Here is a 27,900-nt window from a genome sequence, read left to right as displayed (position 1 = left end):
CACAATCGGACTATCTCGCAGGGGGTCACTGGGGCGACCTCCTGCGCAAAATCGGACTATCTCGCAGGGGATGACTGGGGTAACCTCCTGCGCACAATCGGACTATCTCGCTGGGGGCGACCTCCTCCGCATAATTGAACTGCCTCACAAGGGGCGATTGGAGCGACCTTCGCATCTGCAAGTTTTTGCATGTTTTGAGGGGCCAGTGTGCTAGCCTCTGCAATACGGTGTGGATCAGTAAAAAAATTATTGTTGATTTGTTGTGTGCATTAAGATGGTGAATTTATTATTCTCTGTTCTATTTCTCCTTGTTTGTTACCTATTTTGTTTGTAATGAAACAGGGACATTTCTAATTGAGGGGGGGAAGTATGTAACAAACAGTTCAGGGTGTCCCAAGTTACCATAGAAATTTTAGGTAAAGAGGAGGAGTTTTGTCCCTCCAGAGTTACCATAGGGCTGTGACGTAAGAGGTCTATAAAAAGGTGGGTTTTTTAAGAGAGTGGGGATACGAGAGGTGGGAAGGAGAGAACATTAAAGAAGTGGTAGAGACCGGACCTGCTCTCATGACTCCCCTTTATTATTTTATTATATAAGTACACAGAATATGAGAACCCAGGACACTCGGCAACACTAGCCACGTACGACAAGCCTATTTTTACATGTTAGAAAGCGAAAATAAAAATAAAAATGATCTTCTTGTCTTTCATAATGATTGTGAACGATAGGCAAAAAACCCCCCAAAAATTCAGTTCCTCTTTAAAGTTAAAACACCATTGACATGAATAAGCTCAACATTGAGCAGAGGAAATATGCGTTGATTTAATATCAAGTTAATATTTATAGTTGTTGAAATTAAATCCCCGGTGACTGGTTAATTGTTTTGGCAGCAGTTTAGATAGCATGGCTGTGTACACGTGATCACGTCTGTGGTGAGCAGATGTACCCAGAGGTTTGCTATGGTGGCTGTAAGTTCTGTTGACAATAATGTTTATTTTCCCAAAATCATACTTATTTGATCCACTTATAATGGTTTTATTTTAGGAGCAAAATAAGAATAAAAGGGTTAAAATCCATATTCGCACGAGTGTTACTTTAAAAAAAAATTATTGCAGCACAATCTATGCCACTAAATGTGTCGCATCGTATAGAGCTGATAGGCAATTATGCAAATTAGATTATGCCATTTTGACACCCCGCAATCATGTGACCCATCGTCACAGACGGCAGTACTATGGGGAAAATTGCACTCTGCAAACTACCACCATCATTTACATACTGTAGGCACATTTTTATTGACACAACTTAAAGTGAATGTGTCGAAGGTTTCTAACTTAAAGGGGAACATTATCACAATTTCAGAAGGGTTAAAACCAATAAAAATCAGTTCCCAGTGGCTTATTTCATTTTTTGAAATTTTTTTCAAAATTTTATCCATCATGGGGTATCCCGAAAAAAGGCTTTAAAGTGCCGGATTTTCGCTATGTGTAAATCCACCCGTCCATTTTCCTGTGACGTCACATAGTGACGCCAATACAAACAAACATGACGGATAGAACAGCAAGATATAGCGACATTATCTTGGATTCAGACTCGGATTTCAGCGGCTTAAGCGATTCAACAGATTACGCATGTATTGAAAGGGATGGTTGGAGTGTGGAGGCAAATAGCGAAAACGAAATTGAAGAAGAAACCGAAGCTATTGAGCGAATAGCTATTGAAGCTATTCGGCGATCGCCTTCTAACCAACATCCATCCATTTCCTACCGCTTATTCCCTTTTTGGGGTCGCGGGGGGCGCTGGCGCCTATCTCAGCTACAATCGGGCGGAAGGCGGTGTACACCCTGGACAAGTCGCCACCTCATCGCAGCGCCTTCTAACCAACAATTGCATCTTTTTCCACTGGAGCAACTTAAATCCGTTGATTGGTAAGTGTTTTTTTGGCATTAAATGTGGGTGGAGGGAAAGGCTGGATGCAAATATAGCTACAAATGTACATACAGCTAGCCTAAATAGCATGTTAGCATCGATTAGCTGGCAGTCATGTCGTGACCAAATATGTCTGATTAACACATAAGTCAATAACATCAACACAACTCACCTTTGTGATTTCGTTGACTTTATCGTTGGAAATGCATTTGCTTTGAGTGTCGCAGGATATCCACACATCGCTATCGTCGGTAAAATGCGCAAAACAAACGAGGGACTTTCGCATCTTTTAACACTGGTGCAACTTGAATCTGTCGATTGGTATGTATTTGTTTGGCATTAAATGTGGGTGGAGGGAAAGACTGGATGCAAATATAGCTACAAATGAGGCATAACGATGCAATATGTACATACAGCTAGCCTAAATAGCATGTTAGCATCGATTAGCATGCCGTGCTAATCGATGCACACTCCACGTAAGTCAACTTGAATCCGTCCCTGATCGTATTGTTACACCGACGAGGCATGATGTCTCCAAGGTACGGAAAACAGTCAAAAAAACGGAAAATAACAGAGCTGATTCGACTTGTGTGTGTAATGTGTTTGAGAAAATGTCGGATTGCTTCCCACTGTAACGTCAAAGGTGAAAGATCATTGCTCCGACAGCGCACAATTGAAGGCGTTTAAATTGCCAAATTCACCCTTTTAGAGTTCGGAAATCGGTTAAAAAAACATATGGTCTTTTTTCTGCAACATCAAGGTATATATTGACGCTTACATAGGTCTGGTGATAATGTTCCCCTTTAATTAACTAAATGTGGGGCGGCATGTCTGCTAACCTGATATGTAGATTTTTCCATTATGCACCGCTCCAGCGTGGGCGGCCAGAGGCTGTGGCAGAGACGACACATAGTTCCACTCATTGGTCTCCAGGTTGTACGACTCCACGCTGGAGAGGTAGCCAGTCTCGTTCCGACCGCCGATCACATAGATGTGTTTTTCCAGACGGCAGGCAAAAAAGCTGGCTCGCCTGAGGAGAAGTAAAGTGTCATGTGATTGTACTTGGCTGTAAAATAAAGTTGATGCCATTTAATAAAACACCATACATGTGAGAATAAAGGCCTTACCTCTCCTGCATAGGCGGAAGTTGTATCCAACTGTTGAATCTGGGATCATAGCGACTTACAAAATGAGTGCTGTGTTTTCCTAAAAGTACAAGGAAAAAATGTACTTACAAAATGTAATACATAAATCATACTGTAGTAAAAACACCATAGAATCCGCAATGTGCCCTCCCTGAAGGATCTACACAACTCTCGTTGCCTCAACAGAGCAAAAAACATTACCAAAGACAGCACACACCCTGGCTTCCGCCTGTTCGACCTGCTACCATCGGGCATGCGTTACAGGTGCATCAGAGCCAGGACAAACAGGCTCAGAGACAGCTTTTTTCCCAGAGCTGTCACCATCATGAACTCTAACTTATAATAATAATAATTCACCCCTATACAATATCCTACCCTAATACCCTACTGTGCAATACTACCCTTCGAGTGCAATACGTCCGACACTGATTGTTATTTATTACTCCTGTACTCTTGTCTTGTTCTGTATATTGTACAGTAATTTGTATTTATATAGTATTTTGTATATTGTACAGGATTGCCTATTATTTTTATTGGATAGCAGTCTGTTTATTTAAATTGTTAGTTTTTCCTTTTTTACTTCTTGTGTTATTTATTTTTACCCCATATTTGTTCCCACTACAGCACCTTCAGCTGGAGTCGTTAATCTCGTTATATGCAAATATAATGACAATAAAGTCCATTCTATTGTTTTCTATACTATAATAAATGCCATTAGCTCATAATGTCACTGAATCAGCTTCTTGATGTCTCTCTTTACAACTTGATTGTACAAAAAAGCCCTCCAGGAAACTTGACACATCAAAGACTTTGCTGTTACTTCCCAGCAACAAAAAAATGACAAGTGTGATTGAGGGAGTTGCTTGTCCACTCAGTGCTGATCTGGCTTGAAGTTGAGTTTTAAAACTACTACAATACAGCATTGAACAAGGCTACAGTATCAAATGTATGAGAATGAGGGGAATCACTTTACCATTGGGGTTCCACTGATCCTCTCCTCCTAGGAGCAACAGGAAGTTTTCCACCTCCACAACGCAGTGATGGGCACTGTTATAAGGCATTACTGAGTGGGACACAAAGGAAAATCATTAGTGAATAATGTGACTCTTACAGTAGGTGGGAACTGAACAAACTTAAATAAATATTCTTGAATAGGTGGAAGTGGTCCACAAAAAAATACACTCCTCACGAGGAGACTCCAGACCCGGAATAGTACAATATGGGAAATGAGTCTTGGTTAACCTTGTTATCATAAGAAATGACTTTTTTTTCGGCGGGGTCACCTGCTTTTGCTCTCCCCTTCCTGTTCTCCATCATCTTTTTTTTTTTGCAGTGACCCCCATTGAGATGTAGAGAAATGGTCTTGGGTGACAGTCGTAATGAACATGATCGTGTTCACTCAATAAATCTCGGGCGCCCGCGGCGGGGTGAGGGGGGGTCTTGTGGAGCACAAATCAGTGGAATGTTAAGGCCCACCTGTCTGTCTCCATCAGTCATTTCCACTGTCGCCTTTCCACCGCCTGATGGATCACAGTTGCTGCAGAATTAGACAGCCTTGAATCTCATTTCTTTCCAATCGGCCTCGCGCTGCAATCTCACTCGGCCCGTCTGACATGTGCCGCTCCTTGACAAGCGAGGAGGGGGGGGGGGGGGGTAGATAGGAGCTAATACCATATACACTAAACACAGCTTTATCTGGAACGTGGGGATTAGGTTGCCTGCCTCCAGTGCACCTCAAAGACAAGTGCCATATGACTGCCAAACTCCCTTACATGCTATTTACATTACCGTTCAGTCAGCAGTATATAGGCCACGGATGGGCAGCTTTTTATTTGATGTCGAGTGACTTGAAATCATCTTGTACTGGTAGGGGGGAGGGAGAAGTGCTCGTAGCTCTGTGTCGGCGAGACTACAACACAGTGGGAGGAGCACTCTGGTAGGACGATGTGGCACGTTTGCCCTGCCTCTACAGGTGTCTCGGACACAGGCGAGCAGCGGAATAAGTGGCAGCTGAGACATCAAAGCTCTGATTACAATCCTGAAAGACATAAAACATGCCATTTACTTTTACCTCGCCCTCGTGTTGGACCTTATTGAATGGATTTAATCTACCCGCTCGTGCCCTTCTGCTTTTAGATGATGGGCAGCATTGTCTTCGACATAAACGCCATGGCTGCAGTCTACACTGAGCTCAAGGGCTCACTAGAGGGAGTCAGAAACCTCTGCATAGAGGCAAGGGGACGCTTGAATGACTACATGGCTAATGCACCAAGGCTGCTGCAGCTCTGCCTCTTGTGTCTTTTTCCACCATCGTAGCAGCTTCCACACTAGGGTGGAGTCTCCTCATATTCAAGCAGTACAATTTGATTGGGGATGCTAATATCAGACCCGCCTTTGTCTGGCATTCATTCACGCTGCTGTGAGTACGCTAGGTGGCAAACTTTGCACTAAGATCAGCGGCTAGTGGCTCTGTGTGACACAACAAGACAGAAGATCAGAATCTTCCCAAATTATCTTGATGAATGTCTTAATCAAAGGCTGTCCCTCTTAGGTTTCGCCTCATTGCAAAGTTATGATTGAATGTTAATAATCTCCTCTTTCACATCCATTGTGTGGAGGCTACATCAGATGCTCATTGATGTGCTCAGGGGATGATTGTGCAGTTTTGTCCTTCCACAAGGCCACGGACCATTTGAGTGTTAACTTTTTAAGTTGGGAGTGATGGAAATCCCCACTGACCTTTTTGCTTGTTGCCGTACCCATGAGGGCGAGGGTAATGAACAAATGACACTGGCAAGTTTCAGCCTAATGTGTGTCTATGTGTGCATGGCTGTAGCATGCACCCAGATAAATTGTGGCAAAGTAAAAAAAAAAAACTACTCGGCGACTACTAGGACATATTCTAATAAGTGGGGACTTTAACAGACTACAACCGAAAGAAAAAAAACAATACAACATTTTCTGCATGGATCTCGAAAACTGGCCTAGAAATCATAGCTAATGCTGAAAAATGTCTCCAACTACAACAACAACACATACAAACTCAATAGAATTGAATAGAAAAATGTGGTTTCCCATTATCTCAAGAGTGACCTTTGGAATATGAGAACAAAATGTAATATAGAGGTGAGCCTTGAAAGGTTAAGGATGGCAAGTGAAAGGAGGAAAGTGGCAGACTATTCGACAAAAACGTGAGCTAACAAAGACATCAGACTGTATATATATATATATATATATATATATATATATATATATATATATATATATATATATATATATGTTTACACACAATACACAGAATTTTGAGCAGTGTCCTTAACCTCAAATGTGTGGGATATTCGGTCTTTAAAGTAACTACTTCAAAATGGTTTTGATGGTAAATACGTCAAGAAAAAGGAGAATAGCATTGCCATGGTGATCCCAGAAATACCTACTTTAGTGGCCTATAATATTGGTTGACAAGCCTGGATAGCTCTTGTAACGTTTTAGTGTCTATGCACAGGTGGTCAGTTGCTTACCTCTTTGATTGATGTACAGATTAATTAATGGAATTGTTGGACTTTTTCAAATGTATCTCGAAAGCTGTGGTTCTCAATTGATTTAGCAGAGGGAACCACCATCACCTCTTAATGACAAGTGGCAACTCAAATCAGTCATCACTTTGTTGTATTTATTGACATGAGCAAAGTAACAATAGACATTATTACAATAATGATAACTACGGTAAAACTCTCGACGGTTAATATTAGCATTTTAAATTAAAATGATTGTAATACCGTGATTGATAACTGCACTTTGGCTGACTGGCGCCAGCGCGCGAGCTTAAATAGTAACATGAATACAAGACACATTAACATATTTCCCCATTAAGAAACAATATATTGTACCCTAATCTATCCATCCATCCATCCATTTTCTACTGCTTATTCCCTTTGGGGTCGCGGGGGGCGCTGCAGCCTATCTCAGCTACAATCGGGCTGGACAAGTCGCCACCTCATCGCAGTACCCTAATCTAAACCTATATAAATACATTACTGTCTGAGCAACTAAAATATTAAATTGTGCAAACTGAACCTACGAGCTGTACTCTCTTAACAGAGTAATAATTGTATACCCAAAAAAGGAGACAGAGGTGTTTACTTTGCTTTCAAGGACCACTAAACAGACGTCACAGCGCCCACCAGATATAATAAATAATCATAATACATTTAATTTGTTACCAACTTTTCATTTAAAAAAATCTACATGTTAATCTACATGCTTCAGTACAAACCAATATTTAAAACAATAAAAGCTTAGCCTTTGAACAGATAATATATGAAGACTAAAACAATAACAATGAAGCATAAAAAACGCAAAATATGCAAAACAGTGGGCTTCCTAACAGTCTGTTTATTTTAAATATTTAAAAATAATAACTTGGTCGAAAGATTTTTGTGTGTATTTTTCAGCACATTCAACAATACCACAACAATAATGATAATATTGACAGTACCCGCGATATGAATTTTTTATATCATTACGTCACTAATTGATATGCACGATGAGGAGTGGCTCACAAATGTTCTCATCGTTCACTTAAAAGATACATTAACAATGCTTGACTCGTTGGCGAACGTTACTGTGACTCTGCAGTGGGTTGTGACCAACCAGTTAAGAATCACTGCTTAAGTGAATCAACTGTGCCTCTGCTGGTTGCAACTAAGTATTTTCCTTAAAGGGGACCTATGATGAATTAGCTATTTTCTGACTTATAAATGTTGCTACAATGTTGGACACTCGTGTTAAACAATGCCAAAGTATCAAATCAAAAGGTTCATGCATTTTGGCGTGAGCTTGCAGGCAGTTTTGGATGCCTCCGTTCGCAGGGTTTTGTAGTCTGGTTACGTTGTGACGTCCCAGTGAGGTGGATGTTTTCATTTAGACATTAGGTCAAGCTATCAGCCTTTAGACTATTAGAAAACAAAAAAAGGAAGAATAAAGTATTACTTTCATTTAATCTCAGCATGCGCATAATAACACCGACATGCAATATTTAGCAACATAAACGCTGCCAATAGCAGCTTTTTAATGCAGCTCTGAATCAATCAGTGCATGTGCAGGTGTACCTAATGATGTGACCGGGTGAATCTATATAATATTTATGTAAGTTATTTTCAACCTTGTCTAAAAAAAAAGCAGCAGTGATGACTTCAAGATATATATTTAAACAATGTACATTTTCTAAAGACAAATTACAATACTTTTTGAAAGGGTGTGGTTTGGTTTCATTTGCAATCAGGAAACGCCTCCAGAATTGAACATCATACAGGAAGACTCGGAAAACGAGTTATAAAAGTGTCCACGGAACAACATTTACAAAATATTTAGACTACATGGAAGCGTTTTAAAAATGTATATTAAAATCATAATAGGTCCCCTTTAATAATCTGTGTGGCCTATTATGACTTTATTTCAAGATGTGACCTCATCATTTAGCAAAGTTACTTCAAAGTAAAGTACCAGCAGGGGTGTCTAAACTCATTTTAGTTCAGGTGCCGCATGTAGGGAAATCCGTACACAGACTATTAAAATCATGGCATTAAAACAAAAAAAATATACACAACTTCAGATTGTTTTCTTTGTCTTACTTTGGCCAAAAATAAAACAAACACATTCTGAAAATATTACAATACAAATATAGAAAAAAATTCCAGCAGCAGTAAAGTTCGGATTCATGAAGGAGGAAGAAAGTGAATGAATGTTTATAACTGAGTACATTTACATACCGGTAGGCATATAAATGTGTTTTCTTTTATATAATTTTTTTATGAATTAAGTAACGTTTAAGAATAAACTTTTTCCAAAACACAATATAGAATGTGAAATATAACAGGATAATGCATACATTTATCATTAGTTTTCAAAACTGTTACAAAAAAGTTGGACCCTAAAAATTTACTCTGGGACCCCATTGTGATGACTTGATGGGATCCCTCTGAGACCCCATTTTGACAATTCCAAGCACCAACACTGAATGAGTATTGGCGTGCAAAACAGCAGCAGGCGGCTGTGGCCTGAGGGCCGGTTCTAGTACTAATCAAAAATCATCACGGGGGCCATAGATAATTCATTCGAGGGCCAGATCCGACCCGCGGGCCTTGACTTTGACACAAAGGAGCTAGACTTTAAACCTGTGGGGGCTGGGGCCGCAGGAGCAAAAAATATTGCAAAATTGTTTTTTTACCTTTGAATGTGACATAATACTACGCTCATTCTAAAAATTATAAACCTGATATTATTTATTTATTAAACTAGATTTTTTATCTACCTATTAAGCATTTGTTTTCTCAAAACCCAATATTTAGTTCAAAGCCAAAATGCCAGCAACCAGGTTCACTCCGTGTTTTAATAAATTATTAGAGCAATCTAACCAGTATCGATCACTGGGAGTGAATAATTAGGACAAATTTAAAAGCTACTCGGTAAAGATATCACACAGCCCTGCGTTCAATCTCTGCCACAGTGGAGCATTAGGTTCAAGTGAATCTTATCATGCATCTCGACAGCATATTTCAGCAAAAACAAGGGGAACCGGGCGTGAAGCACCGCAGTGCCATGTAGTCACGCTCTGATTAGAAACTTATATTAAAAAGTGATAGTGATATATTATTACCTGAAGGATTTAGGGAACTCCTTCGCTCAAATTAACCCGTGTTAAAGTCATCCATAGGAACGACCATTCTCCATCATAAAAAGCCACTAAGCAGAAGATTCTGTAAGTCAGACGAAAAATAAAATCCCAACACTTTAGAAACTCACTTGTGAGAATCTTCCATGTCTTTTTTTCATCATCATAGTACTGGACCAAATTGCTGGGCAGGCGATCAGGTCCAGGAGGTAAACCACCCACCAGTAACAACATTCTCCTGTTGGAACGGATTCTGTAATGACAACACTGTGTGTTAGCAAACAGCTGAAAAAGATCAATGAAAAACTTGTTACCTACACCCACACTGGGAAGCTCCTTGATCAGTATATTTTTACCCGAGTTGAAGACATTTATTACAATTAACAAAAGGCACACTAATCGTGATGTGTCATTGAATGGTTATTACACTCTTAAAACGTTTAGTTCTAATTAGCTGTGAAGCATGGATTGTCCAGCAGGGTGCCATGCTGGAGGCTAAAAGGCAATTGACTACATAACCCTTCCCATACAATGTCTCCAGCACATTGGCTTTCATGATTCATGTGACGTTTACCAGTCGTTTGTAGGAGTTTGCATATGATGTATAATTGGAGGTAGCACTACTCTCCATATAGGAGCATTGTCCAGATCCTAATGGCTTCTAACACAAATCTACCAGTTAATCATAATGTGCCGTAAACATATTAGATTACATTCACCCTATCTATTTTTTCTTACTATCCTTTTTTATGCATGGCTACATCACTGGCATCTCTTTCTCATTATATCTCTTTGCTACTGGCCCACTTGGAAGTCTTTTTGGGATTATTTGTATGCAAATGAGCCCCTAGACATAGATAATGGTGATTAATTGAGAGAGGAGAAACAGTGGCATGTGAAACTAATTATGAGGATTCCAGGATTCCTTGTTCATTTAGGCTCACATGCAAACAAATATGTTACAGGGGTAATTTGGATATAGATTTTGAAATGCTTGGGATTTAAATGGAGCCGCGCCGATGCTTATGAGTGTGAGGGGAATGATGACATCACTGCCAATTAATTAACTGCCTAACAATATGTGACTAGTTTTAGCTATACCCAAAGAGAGTGGTATGCAAAGTATGAAGCTCGGCCTCACTGTGTGAGTAAAAAACTTGTATTTCCTCTTACTTGCAGTGCAACAAGTAAGAAAGTGCCACCAAATCAAATGTATGAACTATTTTCAGTATGATGCATCTTGTTTAGAATGAAAAACAAGGATGTTGTTGTGGTTTGTGCAGCCCTTTGAGACACTAGTGATTTAGGGCTATATAAATAATCATTGATTGATTGATTGATTGAAAAATAGAAGTTATGCAGATGTGTAAGTGTATAAAGATCATATTTTTTAAGATACTTTAAAAGAGAGCACCTCAACTTCTTTTGTCCACTTGTTTTCAACTGACCACACAAATGCTTGTCACCTCTTGACAAAACTTGGAAACAGTGTGTTGATAGTTGGTCGTAGCTCATGTTATTTGTCTCACCTGCTGGCTGTGGTCTGCCTGCAGTGCTGCCTGAAGGGCATCAGGTGGTAGTTCATGGCGTCCATCAGCAGCTTCTGGCAGACGGGATCACTCCTCATGAAGTCTACCGACTGCACCCTCTCCACCAGCTCCGGTGCCGGGATGAGGGCAAAGCGCAGCCTCTTCATGAGGTCCGGCGCGTAATGCATGCGGGTCTCTCGGTCATGCTCCAGCCAAAGCACCGACATCTGGAAGAGAGCCAACTCCGACTCCACTGGGGGCGGCAGAGCGTCCAACATGCCGCACATCTCCTCAAAATTAAGCAGCAGCACGTCCTCCACCAGGTACTTGTTGGCCAGCTTCTTGGTCTCGTCCAGCCCGTGGAGGGCAGCAATCTTGCAGATCTGCTTGTAGTTCTGCACCGATATCTGGTCATTGAGGAACTGCACGCTGAGTTTGGTGATCTGGGGGATGTTGAGAATCTTGCTGACCGACAGCACCTCTTCCACTGTGTCCAGGGAAAGAGTCACGTTGGCAGTGTAGAGGTACTCCAGCACTAGTCTTAGTCCAATGGAAGAGCAGCCCTGCAGGACCAGGTTATTTATGGGCCTGGCGCTAGGGGCCACCAGCTTGTCATCAGGCGAGGACGAGGGGGTGCCACTGCTGCCCTGGTCTCCTTTCCCGCCCTCATTGTTGATGGCATTATGCGAGGAGAAGAGCGATCTGAAATACTGGGAGCAGGACGCTAGCACTGCTTTGTGGCAGTGGAAGTGCTGTCCTTGGGCGGTGAGAGTCACATCGCAGAAAAGCTGCTTCCTCCACAGGAGGTTGAGCCCATGCAGCAGTGTGTCACTGTGTGTTGGGTCAAAGGTCGACGTTCGATCACCCGATCTGGACATGACTTCCTGACTGTGGACGCCACCTGGGCAACAGATAAACCATGCAAGCCATTTACCTCAGAGCAGCAAGTTACCCCAACACACACAGCCTCAATCTATCAAGAAATAACTGTAATCAGTTGGATAAGTTACTGATCCAAGATGGCAGAGAATTTACATCCCATGCAGGATTAGGTCATCTTCAATTTACAGTCATGAAGCAAGAACCAAAAAAAAACGCAGAAGTCCCCATTGTGCAACACTCCTATTCATTTCTAGTAGATTTTAACAGACGCTGTGATTTAGGGGGCGCAGGTGAGCCAAAGAAAGACGACGGAGATGCTGTGGAGCTCTACCCGGCAACGGTGCTCCACTCGCCGGATACAGAACGGAGAAATGCCCGCTAGAGAGAGAATGGACCAGGCATCCTATCTCCTCTCTCCTCTCTCCGCTCCTGCAGCTGCACAGCCGGGCTATGAAACGAGCACACGGCGCCGTGGAGGAGAGAAAAAAAAGCCAATTATCTCGTCGAAAACAAAGTCGGGGAAATAAAAACAAAAAGATGTAAAAGTTCCCGGCTATCTTCGAGTCTTTTGTTTGCGGACACGTCACGACAAAACGCCATTTGTGCGTGCGTAAACTTACGCGCGCCGCCAGTGTGACAACTAAATGATGAGAGCAGCCACAACTTACCTGACGCACACCCACACGCACACACTCAGAAAAAGAAAGTAATCTTCGGGGGGGGGGGGGGGTCCAGTGTGTAAGATCCCTCTTCTTTTGTTCTTCCTCTTTTAAAAGAAAAAAAAGCGATTCCCCCAAAAAAGTCCAAATTAGGTTGTGGTTATTTGTTGATCATTTGTTTCCTCGGAATTAACCAGAAGTGTGCGACTGTGTGAGAGGGGATGCCGTGCTTTCTGCAAGAGGAGAAGAAGAAGAAGAAATATACGTGTGACAAATTATGCTACCAAGAAACAACACATCATTATCCTTGGGCCTGGGGCTCAGTGAGTCGTAACGAGAGTAATAGGAAATCCACGGTTGGGGAGAGAAACGGTCGTGCATGGCCGGTGGAGAGAGACCATGCAGGGGTATGGATGCTGGAGAGACTCGCAAAATTATGGCTCAAGGCTATTGTAAAAACTGTCGAGCGTAAATGACTGCGATTTCAAACATCTATGGAAGAAAGGAAAGAGGGAAAAGGGGGAGAAAAAAAAGGCGAGTCTCTTGTTTTTTTTTTTCCACCCCTCGCTGTTATGGAGAGAAACCGTCAAGTTTTAGTGCGCATTGCTAATTAGTCAATTTCTCTCTGCCTTCACAGCCCGGCGACTTTGCTGCTGAGCTGAAACTGCTAATTTCTGGGACCAGCCTTTTTTTGGCTGTGAACTGGATGGATGAATGGCTTGTCTCGCACAAATGACAAAAAGCCCCTGCCTTAATCTCCATCGCCAAAATAACCCCCCCCCCCCCCCCCCTCCCCTGCAGACAGACCTTCAAACGCAAGGTGCTCTACTCAACTTGTGCATATGCATCATAAACTGCATGTCCAATCTTTTGTTTATAAGGTGAGCCTTACACTTATTGTTTTTCATTTCAATGTGGCACACACCCTAAAGTCATGTTGGGAGCAATAAAAGTACTTTTACTAGTGTTTCATATCACATTTACCTCCATGTCCAGGTCTGAACACCAGAAGAGTAGTGAACCAGAACTTAGTAGAGAAGAACCAAAACCATGCTTGAAACACTAAAATAAGAAGAGAGATGCTAAAATGTATTTAACGGACACTCACTGACCACAGCATTAGGTACGGGGCGGCATGACGTAGTGGGTAGAGCGGCCGTGCCAGAAACCTGAGGGTTGCAGGTTCGCTTCCCACCTATTGACATCCAAATCACTGCCGTTGTGTCCTTGGGCAGGACACTTCACCCTTGCCCCCGGTGCCGCTCACACTGGTGAATGAATGATGAATGAATGATTGGTGGTGGTCGGAGGGGCCGTAGGTGCAAACTGGCAGCCACGCTTCCGTCAGTCTACTTGCTGTGGCTACTGATGTAGCTTACCACCACCAGGTGTGAATGACTGATGGGTTCCCACTTCACTGTGAGCGCTTTGAGTATCTAACAATAGAAAAGCGTGATATAAATCTAATCCATTATTATTATTATTATTATTATCATTACGTGTGCACAATAATATTCAATACAATGTCCTACACCGGTGTTTTTCAACTACTGTGCCGCGGCACACTAGTGTACCGTGAGATATTATTTGGTGTGCTGTGGGACATTATGTAATTCCGCCTACCGTATTTTTCGGAGTGTAAGTCGCTCCGGAGTATAAGTCACACCTGCCGAAAATGCATAATAAAGAAGGAAAAAAACATATACAAGTCGCACTGGAGTATAAGTCGCATTTTTTGTGGAAATGTATTTGATAAAACCCAACACCAAGAATAGACATTTGATTGGCAATTTAAAATAAATTAAGAATAGTGAACAACAGGCTGAATATGTGTACGTTATATCCATCCATTTTCTACCGCTTATTCCCTTTCGGAGACGCGGGGGGCGCTGGCGCCTATCTCAGCTACAATCGGGCGGAAGGCGGGGTACACCCTGGACAAGTCGCCACCTCATCGCAGGGCCAGCACAGATAGACAGACAACATTCACACCCACATTCACACACTAGGGCCAATTTAGTGTTGCCAATCAACCTATCCCCAGGTGCATGTCTTTGGAAGTGGGAGGAAGCCGGGGTACCCGGAGGGAACCCACGCATTCACGGGGAGAACATGCAAACTCCACACAGAAAGATCCCGAGCCTGGATTTGAACCCAGGACTGCAGGACCTTCGTATTGTGAGGCAGGCGCACTAACCCCTCTGCCACTGTGAAGCCACATGTGTACGTTATATGACGCATAAATAACCAACTGAGAAGGTGCCTGGTATGTTAACATAACATATAATGGTAAGAGTCATTCAAATAACTATAATATATAAAACATGCTGTATGTTTACCAAACAATCTGTCACTCCTAATTGCTAAATCCGATTAAATCTTAAACGTCTAGTCTCTTACGTGAATGAGCTAATATTATTTGATATTTTATGGTAATGTGTTAATAATTTTACACATAAGTCGCACCCCCAGCCAAACTATGAAAAAAACTGCGATTTATAGCCCGAAAAATACAGTAATTGGGTTAAAAAATGTTATGCAAACCAGGAAATAAAATCCGCAAAGAATGTGCCGTTGTTGAGTGTCTGTACTATCTAGGGCTCGGCATATCAGCAGATAGCTAATTGCTTTTTAAATGTCGGGAACATGGTTTGTCGCGATTACAATATACAGGTAAAAAGGTATCTAATGCTTAAAGGCCTACTGAAATGAAATGTTCTTCTTTAAACGGGGATAGCAGGTCCATTCTATGTGTCATACTTGATCATTTTGCAATATTGCCATATTTTTGCTGAAAGGATTTAGTAGAGAACATCCACGATAAAGTTCGCAACTGTTGGTCGCTAATAAAAAAGCCTTGCCTCTACCGGAAGTAGCAGACGATGACGTCACCCGTGTGAGGGCTCCTCACATCCTCACATTGTTTATAATAGGAGCCTCCAACAAAAAGAGCTATTCGAACCGAGAAAACGACAATTTCCACATTAATTTGAGCGAGGATGAAAGATTCGTGGCTGAGGATATTGATAGCAAAGGACTAGAAAAAAAAAAAAAATTAAAATAAAGTTTAAAAAAAAAGGCGATTGCATTGTGAGCGATACAAATGTTTTAGACACATTTACTAGGATAATTCTGGGGAATCCCTTATCTTTCTATTGTGTTGCTAGTGTTTTAGTGAGATTATATAGTACCTGATAGTCAGAGGGGTGTGTCCACGGGCGTCTTGACGCCAGTCTCTGAGGGAATTAGTCACGACAGCAGCAGCACGACAGAAGTTCCGCTGATCCCCGGTAAGAGGCGACTTTTTACCACAATTTTCTCACCAAAACCTGCCGGTTGACAAGTGGTCGGGATCCATATTCGCTTGACCGCTCTGATCCATAGTAAAGCTTCACCTCCGAGAATTTTAAACAAGGAAACACTGTGTGTTTGTGTGGCTAAAGGCTAAAGCTTCCTAACTCTATCTTTCTACTTTGACTTCTCCATTATTAATTGAACAAATTGCAAAAGATTCAGCAACACAGATGTCCAGAATACTGTGTAATTTTGCGATTAAAGCAGACGACTTTTGGCTGCTAGTGCTAATATGTCCCCTCCAACTCCAAACGTCACGCGCACGCGTCATCATACGCGTCATCATTCCGCGATGTTTTCAAGAAGAAACTTCGCAGGGAAATTTAGAATTGTGATTTAGTAAACCAAAAAGGCCATATTGGCATGTGTTGCAATGTTAATATTTCATCATTGATTTATAAACTATCAGACTGCATGGTCGGTAGTAGTGGGTTTCGGTAGACCTTTAAACCAAAAATGAACAAAAAGCTGAGTGCCGCTCAGAAAAGGCATTGAAGCTTAAGGATGGCTATGCAAAACAAAACTAAAACTGAACTGGCTGCAAAATAAACAAAAACAAAATGCTGCACGACAGCAAAGACCTACAGCGTGTGGAGCAGCAGACGGCGTCCACAAAGCACATCCATACATGACATGACAATCAACAACAAAATAAGAGCGCAAGACAAGAACTAAAACACTACACAAAGGAAAACACCAAAAAACTCAAAATAGGTCATGGCGTGATGTGACAGGTCGTGACAGTACACCTACTTTGAGACAACAGCTATAGTGATGGATGGTTGGTTATGGTTTGAATTCATATCAAACAATTGTGAGAACAACTTTTTACTGCCAATATTGGCTGCTGAGTTTCACTTTTTCCTGTTTTCAGCTCGCGGTGTGCCTCAGGATTTTTTCAATTAAAAAATGTGCCTTAGCTCAAAAAAGGTTGAAACACACTTTCCTACACAACCCCAGTCCAATCATTCTTGTGCCTTACCCATCTCCAAGGTCTATCACTTGAAGTTAACTCTCCTTCCACCAGGTTATGCCACATATAACCTTACAACTACAAAAATTGCATCCCATATCTGTCACAATGTTTCACCAACATTGGAGAAATCAACCCAGATTTAAATCCTGTGATACCAGTGGAGTCCTCCTAGTCAAGTCTCCCACCCATTTCCAGTGATTACCCGTAAGAGGTAATCACTGTCCCAAGCGCCAAGTGGGATCTCCATGATTAATCAACTTCTCTTACTAATAAAATGTCATATAATACTCCGGCTTCGTCCCACCTCCAAAGACATGCACGTGGGGATAGGTTGATTGGCAACACTAAATTGGCCCTAGTGTGTGAATGTGTGTGTGAATATTGTCTATCTGTGTGAGATAGGCTCCAGCGACCCCCCGCGACCCCAAAAGGGACAAGTGGTAGAAAATGTATGGATGGATGGACAATGTTTCTCTTTGCAAATCTTAGTGGTTTATAGACTGCCTCACCCATCTCCAGGGATTACTGATTAGGAGTTACCTGTCAGGGGTTATGCAATGGTAAACCATCCAACTTCTGACACCTAATCATTTCTGGACTACACTGTCCTACAGTCTCCTTTATCAATGAGGTTTATGTATTTTTTTTACCAGTATGGAATCCTTAGTAATTTGAACAATGCTTGTGCCCTACCTAACTCTGTGTTTTAACAGTCAAGGATCAAGTTTCTTTCAACTTGCCTTGCCATGGCCAATCATTCATCTTCTTACACCAAAAATTGTTCAATTGTTTTTATATGGAAGCCTCAGTAATTTGGACTACACTGTCCTTGTGCTTTACTTATTCCTGGGGTTTAGCACTCAGAGATTAAGTTCCTTTCATCATGATCCACCATCCAACATCTGACACCAAATATGATTCCAATTGTTTTCCCTGTATGGAACCTGCAGTAATTTGGAGAACATTGTCCTTGTGCCTTACCGGTTTCTAAAATCAAGTTCCTTTTAACCGGAGTCTGTGGCCTTGTGGTTAGAGTGTTCGCCCTAAGATCGTCAGGTCGTGAATTCAAACCCCGACCGAGTCATACCAAACACTATAAAAATGGCACCCATTACCTCCTTGCTTGGCACTCAGCTTCAAGGGTTGGAATTGGGGGTTGAATCACCAAAAATTATTCCCGAGCGTGGCCACCGCTGCTGCTCACTGCTCCCCTCATCCCCCAGGGGGTGGAACAATGGGATGGGTCAAATGCAGAGGGTAATTTCACCACACCCAGTGTGTGTGTGACTATCAGTGGTACTTTAACTTTAACTTAACATGCCACGGCCAACAATGTCCTGTCCTTGGGCTTCAACACTTGTTCCAAAAGTCCATCCAATTGGTCATTCAAAGACAACAATAACATTTTGGACACCAGATATCACAGAATTTAGGAGTTTAAAATGGGTCAACGGGTTGACAACCTATACACTTGCAATGACATCAACCACCGCAGAAGAAAAACATCACATTCACATGGGTTTTTTGATTTTATGGCAACAGATGGTTAACGTTTAGAATAATTGACTAGAATAACTTATTAGGCCATAATGAACTGTCAATTAAGTAAAAGAGCTCAATTCGAATAAAAAAAAATCCACACTGACTCCCATGGGGCAGGCAGTGACAGATACCTCAGAAGTTGTATGGAATGACAGATTGGCATAAATGTTCTCGTTCTACAAAACATGACATCATGTGTATTGGACATGCACGAACAAACCACATGTTATAGCATTTAACCAAATAAATACCACTGCCACTAATATTAAAGGCCTACTGAAACCCACTACTACCGACCACGCAGTCTGATCGTTTATATATCAATGATGAAATATTAACATTGCAACACATGCCAATACGGCCTTTTTAGTTTATTAAATTGCAATTTTAAATTTCCCGCGAGTTTCTTGTTGAAAACGTCGCGGAATGATGACGTCTACGCGTGACGTCACGGACTGTAAGGAAATATTAGCCCTGCACCAAACACGGCTAAAAGTCATTTCTGTTCATGGCGTAATTACACAGTATTTTGGAAATCTGTGTTGCTGAATCTTTTGCAATTTGTTCATTTAATAATGGAGACTATAAAGAACAATGCTTTTGGTGGAAAGCGGTGGATTGCAGCTGTCTTTAACACAGAGACACAGCCGGTATTTCTTTGTTTGTTGTGATGCTTTAACACAGAGCGGTCAAGCGAACATGTTTTCTTTACGTCAACCAGCATGTTTTTGGATGGGGAAATTGTGATATATATCTTACCAGAGAAATCATTGGATTATTCGTCGTCCTGCAGCAGCTGTTTAAAAGGCAGCTGTGAGCTTGGCTCCTCGGCTTCTCTCTGAGACACTTCGTGTTCACCGCAGCCATCCGACCTCGAGGTATGTCTTTACAATCTTTAAAATCTCACTAAAACACCATTAAACAATAAGCAGATAAGGGATCTTCCAGAAATATCCTAGTAAATGTGTCTGATTACATCTAAAACGCTCACACTGCCTCCGCCCGGAGCCGTCGCTTTTTAAATTTTTTTATTTTTTCTCGTCCTTCACTATCAATATCCTAATTCACAAATCTTTCATCCTCGCTCAAATTAATGGGGAAATCGTCCCTTTCTCGGTCCGAACTGCTCTTACTGCCGGTGGCTCCCATTAAAAACAATGTGAATATATGTGGAGCCCTGCAACTCGTGACGTCACGCGCACATACTTCCGGTAAAGGCAGGGCTTTTCTATTAGCGACCAAAAGTTGTGAACTTTATGGTCGATGTTCTCTACTAAATCCTTTCAGCCAAAATATGGCAATATCGCGAAATTATCAAGTGTGACACATAGAATGGACCTGCTATTCCCGTTTAAATAAGAAAATCTCATTTCAGTAGGCCTTTAACATGTACTTTTTAAACATGCCTGGTTGGTGTTTACGGCAGATTTAAGTTGTACTGGCGAGCACGCGTGGCAGCGCTACAGTAGTTGGCCGTGTTGCACTTGGGAGTCACATACTGTTATCTTTACAAGCGCTCAGTTAGCACTAAATTACCCAAGTCTCCAGTGAGCCATTCTAACACAATAAAATGACCATTTCCAAACTCTTCCAGCTCTTTGTAGCAGCTCGGTCTCCTGAGGCCGCTGGTCTTCAGATTGCGGGGCGTTTATGGTTGCAAGTTGTTTCAGTGTACAGCAGGATGAGGGGGAGGGGGTCGAGAAAGAGAGACTGGTGGTGGGATGGGGTGGTGGGCGGTGCTGGTTGGTGAGGGGGGTCATCAGATAAGAGAGGAATTTCAAGACTAATTAAACCCGTTGAGACAAAGAATCACACTACAGTGATTTACAACTCTCTGTGCCAGTTAACCCGGCTCATATTTATGTGTCATATTACACAGATCAGATCAAGTCCACCTCCATCTCTATAGGAAGTAATTAGAGATGCTGCCAATAGCAAGATGATCTTAAAGACACATACCGGTGGTTTTTATAAGTGTTCCCAGTTCTAATGAATGCAAGATGTTATTATTAAAATTGCAATGCTGTGATAAGCAGCATTCACAGTTCATGTTGCACACAGCATAAGGTCAGACGTATTGTATACTATTGATGACCATTTTCTGTTAATCAGTGCACTACAACAAAATCCAAAATTGTGTATAGCTAAAGTCTTTCATCCGTAATTCCGTTTGCTAGCTTCTGCTGACAGAGCGGAGAGGAGCGCGGGGGATATGGGGGGTTATGCTAAGATAGAAAGTATTATTTTCCTAAATGGAAGGTGTCAGATGGTCACGGAAATGTGAACGGCTGTTCAAGATCACTGCTCCCCATCTGCAATTTGTGACGTGTGAAAGATTCAGCCCGAATGTGCTCAGCGAGCGTAAATCCTCAGCACTTTCTCTTATCGTGGAAAAGCTAGATAACCAGCTGTTTACAGATCAGAGAACATATCATATTAATATCATGGAGAGGGCGATATCATCTTGTTTGTAAAAATATGTATTTTCTGAACTGTGGTTAGTATGTAAATCTCTAAACTAAAATGTGCCTTGTTAATTGGTCACTTTAGATATAGCTACATAACCGATGAGATCCCCCCCCAAAAAAGCTGTATCAAAAATTATGTTTTGGGATTTCAATATAATGTCAATTGTTGTAATTAAGTAGATTTGTGCCTTTAATTGTGATATTGCTAATGATATCCAAAACATGAGGAAAAACTACATTAATGATAAAAAGTTGAAAAGTCTTTTATAATATTTTTTTCTGAATGATGCATGTCCGAACACAGTATTTTGTCCTGGGAGAATTACATCTGTAGTACGTAACAGGACGTGTTAGGTCTGATGTGTCTTTCCGTGGCCATGAAACAGTATTTTAAGGAATCAGGAGTTTCAAGATGACTCCTCACTTCCCCATTAAGGAAACAAATGATTACATTAGGACGGGGGTCAGCAACCCGCGGATCTAGAACCGCATGCGGCTTTTTAGCGCCACCCTTGTGGCTCCCTGGACCTCTTTCAGAGATGTGTAAAAATGGAAAAAGATGAGGAAAACATTTTTTTTTTGGTTTCATATATTATCCGTCCGAGCACAAACATGACACAAACCTTCCTAATTGTTAAACATGCTTCACTGATGAGAGTATTTGGCACGCACTGTTTTGACCTACTAATTTCAGCAATCCTTGAACTCATCGTAGTTTGTTTACGTGTACAACTTTCTCCGACGCTGCCACAGAAAGACGTGTTTTATGCCACTCCTTTGTCTCATTTTGTCCACCATACGTTTTATGCTGTGCGTCAATGCACAAAAGGTGAGTTTTGCTGATGTTATTGACTTGTGTGGAGTGCTTATCAGGCATATTTGGTCAATCCATGACTGCAAGCTAATCAATGCTAACATGCTATTTAGGCTATCTGTATGTACGTATTGCATCAATATGCGTCGTTTGTAGCCTTATTTGAGCTCATTTATTCCCTTTGCTTATGTCCTCTGTCTATTTAATATATATTTGCATGTCTCATGACACAGCCCTGCGATGAGGTGGTGAATTGTCCAGGGTGTAGCCGACCTTCCGCCCGTTTGTAGCTGAGATAGGCACCAGCGCCCTCCGCGACCCCAAAGGGAATAAGCGGTAGAAAATGGACGGATTGATGTCTCATGACACATTATTAGTATGTAATATTGGTTGAATTTCTGATGGTTGTGTGCCATGTTGTTCCAGACCACAGCAAATGTTACCCATATTGCAAAGATTGTAATAAATCCATTAGAAGAAGACAGAAGATAGTAATTATAATTATAACACTTACAGTGGGGCAAAAAAGTATTTAGTCAGGCACCGATTGTGCAAGTTCTCCCACTTAAAATGATGACAGAGGTCTGTAATTTTCATCATAGGTACACTTCAACTGTGAGAGACAGAATGTGAAAAAAAATCCAGGAATTCACATTGTAAGAATTTTAAAGAATTTATTTCTAAATTATGGTGGAAAATAAGTATTTGGTCAACCATTCAAAGCTCTCACTGATGGAAGGAGGTTTTGGCTCAAAATCTCATGATACATGGCCCCATTCATTCTTTCCTTAACACGGATCAATTGTCCTGTCCTCTTAGCTGAAACACAGCCCCAAAGCATGATGTTTCCACCCCCATGCTTCACAGTAGGTGTGGTGTTCTTGGGATGCGACTCACTATTCTTCTTCCTCCAAACACGACGAGTTGAGTTTATACCAACATGGATACATGGATGATACAGCAGAAGATTGGGAGAATGTCATGTGGTCAGATGAAACCAAAATAGAACTTTTTGGTATAAACTCAACTCGTCTTGTTTGGAGGAAGAAGAATACTGAGTTGCATCCCAAGAATACCATACCTACTGTGAAGCATGGGGGTGGAAACATCATGCTTTGGGGCTGTTTTTCTGCTAAGGGGACAGGACGATTGATCCGTGTTAAGGAAAGAATGAATGGGGCCATGTATCGTGAGATTTTGAGCCAAAACCTCCTTCCATCAGTGAGAGCTTTGAATGGTTGACCAAATACTTATTTTCCACAATAATTTACAAATAAATTCTTTAAAATTCCTACAATATGACTTCCTGGATTTTTTTTTCACATTCTGTTTTTTACAGTTGAAGTGTACCTATGATGAAAATTACAGACCTCTGTCATTATTTTAAGTGGGAGAACTTGCACAATCGGTGGCTGACTGAATACTTTTTTGCACCACAGTATATAGGGGGCTTTTAATTTTTTACTGCTCCAGACAGCTCTTTTTGCTCAATTTAGGAGGAAAAGGGATGTGATTAACAGACTTCTGTTTACTGTATTAACAGTGAAGCAAATGCTTGTCATCTTACATCAGTTAGAGATGATTCCTTAACCAAAAGCAGGGCAATACGACACATAAGACCAGAGCACTTAAGTGTATACTGTATGTCCCATTCAGGGTGCCCTGCTGTTCTGTAACCCCCACACATGGCTAGACCACCACAGACACGGCTCAGGGAGTCAGCCGGCAGGAACAGGCAGTGTCCCTTATGTAGTGTATGTCAAATGACATGAATGATACTAATCGTGTGTTTCAGGTGTAAAGTTAACATGGACCAGTTATACGGACACTCACCTGAGTGAAGAGTCCGGGTTGTATGGAGACCAAGAGAGTTATGTGCATGTGTAGGAGACCAAAGGACAAGGCTTTAGGGCGGGGTGGGGGTGCTGCTGCGGCTGTACAGTCCCCCGGCGTGATGCATCTACCTTCAGGGTGGCAGCAGGCGTGGAGTGGGGTGCGATGGAGCGAGCGCGGGCTCAGTGGCGCGGTCACCTGGGGACGCTGAAGCTGTTGTAGCAGGACTGATAGTTATTCCTTAGGAGGACTGCAAGATGAGCACCATTGTATTAGCAAAGTCCTTCTGTGCAAAATGTAGTTTGGAGTGCTGTAGTAATATTATGCATCATACCAAGAGCTGTTTCTAATACTTTGCCCCTCTTGTAGCGACATAAAAATATTAAAAATCATTATAAGGTATAGTCCAATTCCAAAAAACTGCAAGTTACAATAGTTTAATACAATTCATTTACGCCAAGGAAATTTTCTTAGATCATCGGTGTTCAAAGTGCAGTGCCTGGGCCTTTTGAGGCTCACGGCTTGCTGTTCGTTGGCCTGCGGCGCATTGTAGGTATTAGATTCAGCAACAAAACAGCAAAAATAGGTAACTTGATCAATATTATTATTTCTTTTGTTCTTATTATTACAAAATCATTGTTGGGGCCGTTTTTATTATTGTTTACAAACTCTGGGATTCCCTTGTATAAAGGAACGGTTTTAAGGTCAAACTCAAATTATTAAAACGGGAGCCAAAAAATGGTGACGGCGTGGCGAAGTTGGGAGAGTGGCTGTGCCAGCAATCTGAGGGTTACTGGTTCAATCCCCACCTTCTACCATCCTAGTCACATCCGTTGTGTCCTTGAGCAAGACACTTCACCCTTGCTCCTGATGGGTCCTTGTTAGCGCCTAGCATGGCAGCTCCTGCCATCAGTGTGTGAATGTGTGTGTGAATGGGTGAATGTGGGGGGAAAAAAACAAAAAAAAATGGCTTCACGGTGGAAGAGGGGGTAGTGCGTCTGCCTCACAATACGAAGGTCCTGAGTAGTCCTGGGTTCAATCCCGGGCTCGGGATCTTTCTGTGTGGAGTTTGCATGTTCTCCCCGTGAATGCGTGGGTTCCCTCCGGGTACTCCGGTTCCAAAAACATGCACCTGGGGATAAGTTGATTGGCAACACTAAATTGGCACTAGTGTGTGAATGTGAGTGTGAATGTTGTCTATCTGTGTTGGCCCTGCGATGAAGTGGCGACTTGTCCAGGGTGTACAACACCTTCCACCCGATTGTAGCTGAGATAAGCACCAGCGCTCCCCGTGGCCCCAAAGGGAATACGCGGTAGAAATGGATGGATGGATGGATGGATGGATGGATGGGAGCCAATAATAGGTTTTTCTTTTGTTTAATTATTCCGCACAAGCCAATTCATTTTGTTAAAATGTATATGTGACAATTAATACCACAAATGTAATATATCATCTGATTTACATCAATACTAAAAAGTTACACATTTAATGAGATGGGCTTTATAAAAATGTGATATTGTGTTTACTTAAAGGGGAATTGAGATTTTACTTATCATTTACACATTATGAGAGACAAGAAGACAAAAGTTTTTTGTTTTTTACTGCTTTCTAACTTATTAAAATCGGCTCGTTCTAGGTGGCTAGCAATACAACTAATGGGAGCAATCAATTCTACCTCTAAATCACTTTAAAAATGCATTTGAAAACCGTCAACAATACTTCATATCCATAACTTAAGTTCCATAACCTGTATAATAACCAAAATGTAGCAACATTGTTATTGTAAGAGCAAACACTGAGGAACTCTTTTTCTATCCTAGCAACACATTGGCGTGCTTTGGTAATAGCCGTAAAAGGTAGCCACAGCATGAGATAAGCTCGTTTCTACAACAACACAAAACGTGTTTGAGTTTGTGATGCACAACACTGCGATAGGACAATAACCTGTACTGACTGAAAATCATGAACAATCATATTGCAGTATCTGTAAAGTATTAGCCCACATTTCATGTTTTGTTTGTACACAGTTGAGGGAGCCAGACAGCGTATAAACTGTAGTTGTAATAACACGCATGGTGTGCTGGGTGTATCATGATCAATTTGAAAGTGACTCACTGGATGTTCTGGACCAGTTGTTCATCTGGTCCAGTTGGCCGGGAACGTCTCCTGTTGATTTTGGGTAAGCAATCCATTTATACAATGGACAATATGTACTATGTTCAATATTTACAGTACTTTGGTCATTTTAAGCATTGCTGGAACTAATTCTTGGGCGCATTTATTTACGTTTCAATAGCAGCGCACGTCTGAATTCCGGCAACAAATGTGTTCCTGCTTACGGAAACAAATGCAATTGTTTTTTTAATCATGGCAAACTTGGTTCCAGACAACGAAGACGACGTTTTTTGGACAAATGTGGATTCACAACCTTATCTTTTTGAAGCTGAATATACAGAGGATTAACTGCTGCTTCTAGAAGCTGAGAAAAACCCGAAGAAAGGCAGAGACTTTGGAGCAGACGTAAACAGAAAGCTTGAGTTTGGCGTGACTTTACCGCTGTAATCGTGGAATTTGGAGTCAAGGTATTCCAACATAAATGGAGTACTTACCCAGAGTCCCTGCCCAACTAGACCAAACTGTCAGGATGGCCCCTGACAGTTCGTTTGTGTTCTAGTTTTTTCCTGTGTGTGTAGTATTTCCTGTCAGCGCTCTTATTTTGTTGGTTTCCTGTCTTTCTCCCCGAGCGCTGTTTCCCCTCTGCTGCAGCTGGTTGGCACTTGGCCACACCTAGTGTCAATCAGCCTGATCCTATTTTTACCTGCTTTTGTCCTCCTGTCAGTGCTGGATTATTGTCATGTATCGTCACTTCTGTATTGTCTCTCCTGTCGTGTCGTACAGTGTCGTGTCTTTGCAGCGTAGCGGTAAGCTATATTCGTTAGATGTTTGTAGCTTACTGTTTTTTGTTCCCTGTTTCCAGTTTGTTTTCATATTACAAGTATAACTTCTGTTTTCCTGCTCGCTACCCGCTAGCTTCCACGCTAGGCCCTTTTTGTTTATGCTAACGTCCATGCTAAGCCCTATTTTTTTTCTAGCTCCCATGCTAGCTCTTTTAGTTTGTTATCTGCCTTTAGCGCGCTTTTGGTTGTACCCCTTTGGTTTGTTCTTGTTTTAGTATCTTTATTAAATCATGATTTCCTATCCAATGCCTGCCTCCATCTCTGCATCTTGGAGTTCGTCACAAACTAACTCTGACAGAGACATCTCTGCAGGGTTCGAATTTGGCTGGATTATTCTGACAGAGTTAGTTTTTTACTAACCCCAAGATGCAGAGATGGAGGCAGGCATTGGATAGGAAAACATGATTTAATAAACATACTAAAGCAAGAACAAACCAAAGGGGTACAACCAAAAGCGTGCACGAGGCAGATAACAAACTAAAAGAGCTAGCATGGGAGTTAGAAAACAAATAGGGCTTAGCATGGAGGAAATACTACACAAACTGGAAAAAACTAGAACACAAACAAACTTTCAGGGGCCAGCCTGACACAAACAAACAACTGTCCATCGAGTGAGTCATTTTAATGTCAATCATGTCATGCGTGTTATTACAACCACAGTACATACAATGTCCCGCTAACTGCGTACAAACAAAACATGGAAGGTGGGCTAATACTTTAAAGTAACTTTAATATAATTGTTCATGTTTTTCTCTCAGTACAGATTGGTGTTCTATCGAATTTTGTTGTGCATTACAAACTCAAACGCGATTTGGGTGCTGACGTAAAAGCTAGCTTATCTTTCGCCGCAGCTAGCTTGCGGCTAATGCCATAGCACGCCAATGTGTTAGTACGCTTGAAAAAAAGTTCCTAAATGTTCATCCTTACAACAACAATGGTTGTTGTAAGAGCATTGTTGGTATACAGGTTATGGATCGTAAATGAAGTATTGTTAGCAGTTTTTGAATGCACTTTTAAAGTGATTTAGAGGTAGACTTGATTTCACCCGTTAGCTGCATTGCTAGCCACCTAGAACAAGCAAATTCTTATAAGTTAAAATACAAAAAATATTTATATTCGGTCTTCTTGTCTCTTATAAGTATT

The 27,900-nt window shown here is 41.5% G+C and overlaps 1 protein-coding gene across 3 annotated transcripts in view; it reads right to left on the bottom strand.

Moving 5' to 3' along the window:
- The window catches only part of klhl14 (kelch-like family member 14), a 111,635-nt gene that overhangs the window by 15,659 nt on the left and 68,076 nt on the right, over nt 1-27,900 (bottom strand). Inside the window, exons 3-8 of one of the 3 annotated variants that reach the window (XM_061920495.1) lie at nt 23,800-24,012; nt 11,272-12,172; nt 9,874-9,995; nt 4,046-4,135; nt 3,055-3,133; nt 2,767-2,957 (exon numbers count right to left, since the gene is read on the bottom strand). In XM_061920495.1, coding sequence (XP_061776479.1) covers nt 2,767-2,957; nt 3,055-3,133; nt 4,046-4,135; nt 9,874-9,995; nt 11,272-12,149 — 1,360 coding nt within the window. In that variant the 5' untranslated portion in view covers nt 12,150-12,172; nt 23,800-24,012. Of the gene's footprint in view, nt 1-2,766; nt 2,958-3,054; nt 3,134-4,045; nt 4,136-9,873; nt 9,996-11,271; nt 12,173-12,821; nt 13,126-23,799; nt 24,050-27,900 lie in introns of those variants that run through there. The other 2 variants (XM_061920496.1, XM_061920497.1) reach the window with 2 other exon arrangements.

Source organism: Nerophis ophidion, linkage group LG14, assembly GCF_033978795.1.
Source record: "Nerophis ophidion isolate RoL-2023_Sa linkage group LG14, RoL_Noph_v1.0, whole genome shotgun sequence".
NCBI lineage: Eukaryota > Metazoa > Chordata > Actinopteri > Syngnathiformes > Syngnathidae > Nerophis > Nerophis ophidion.
This window is presented reverse-complemented; position numbering and strand designations above follow the sequence as displayed.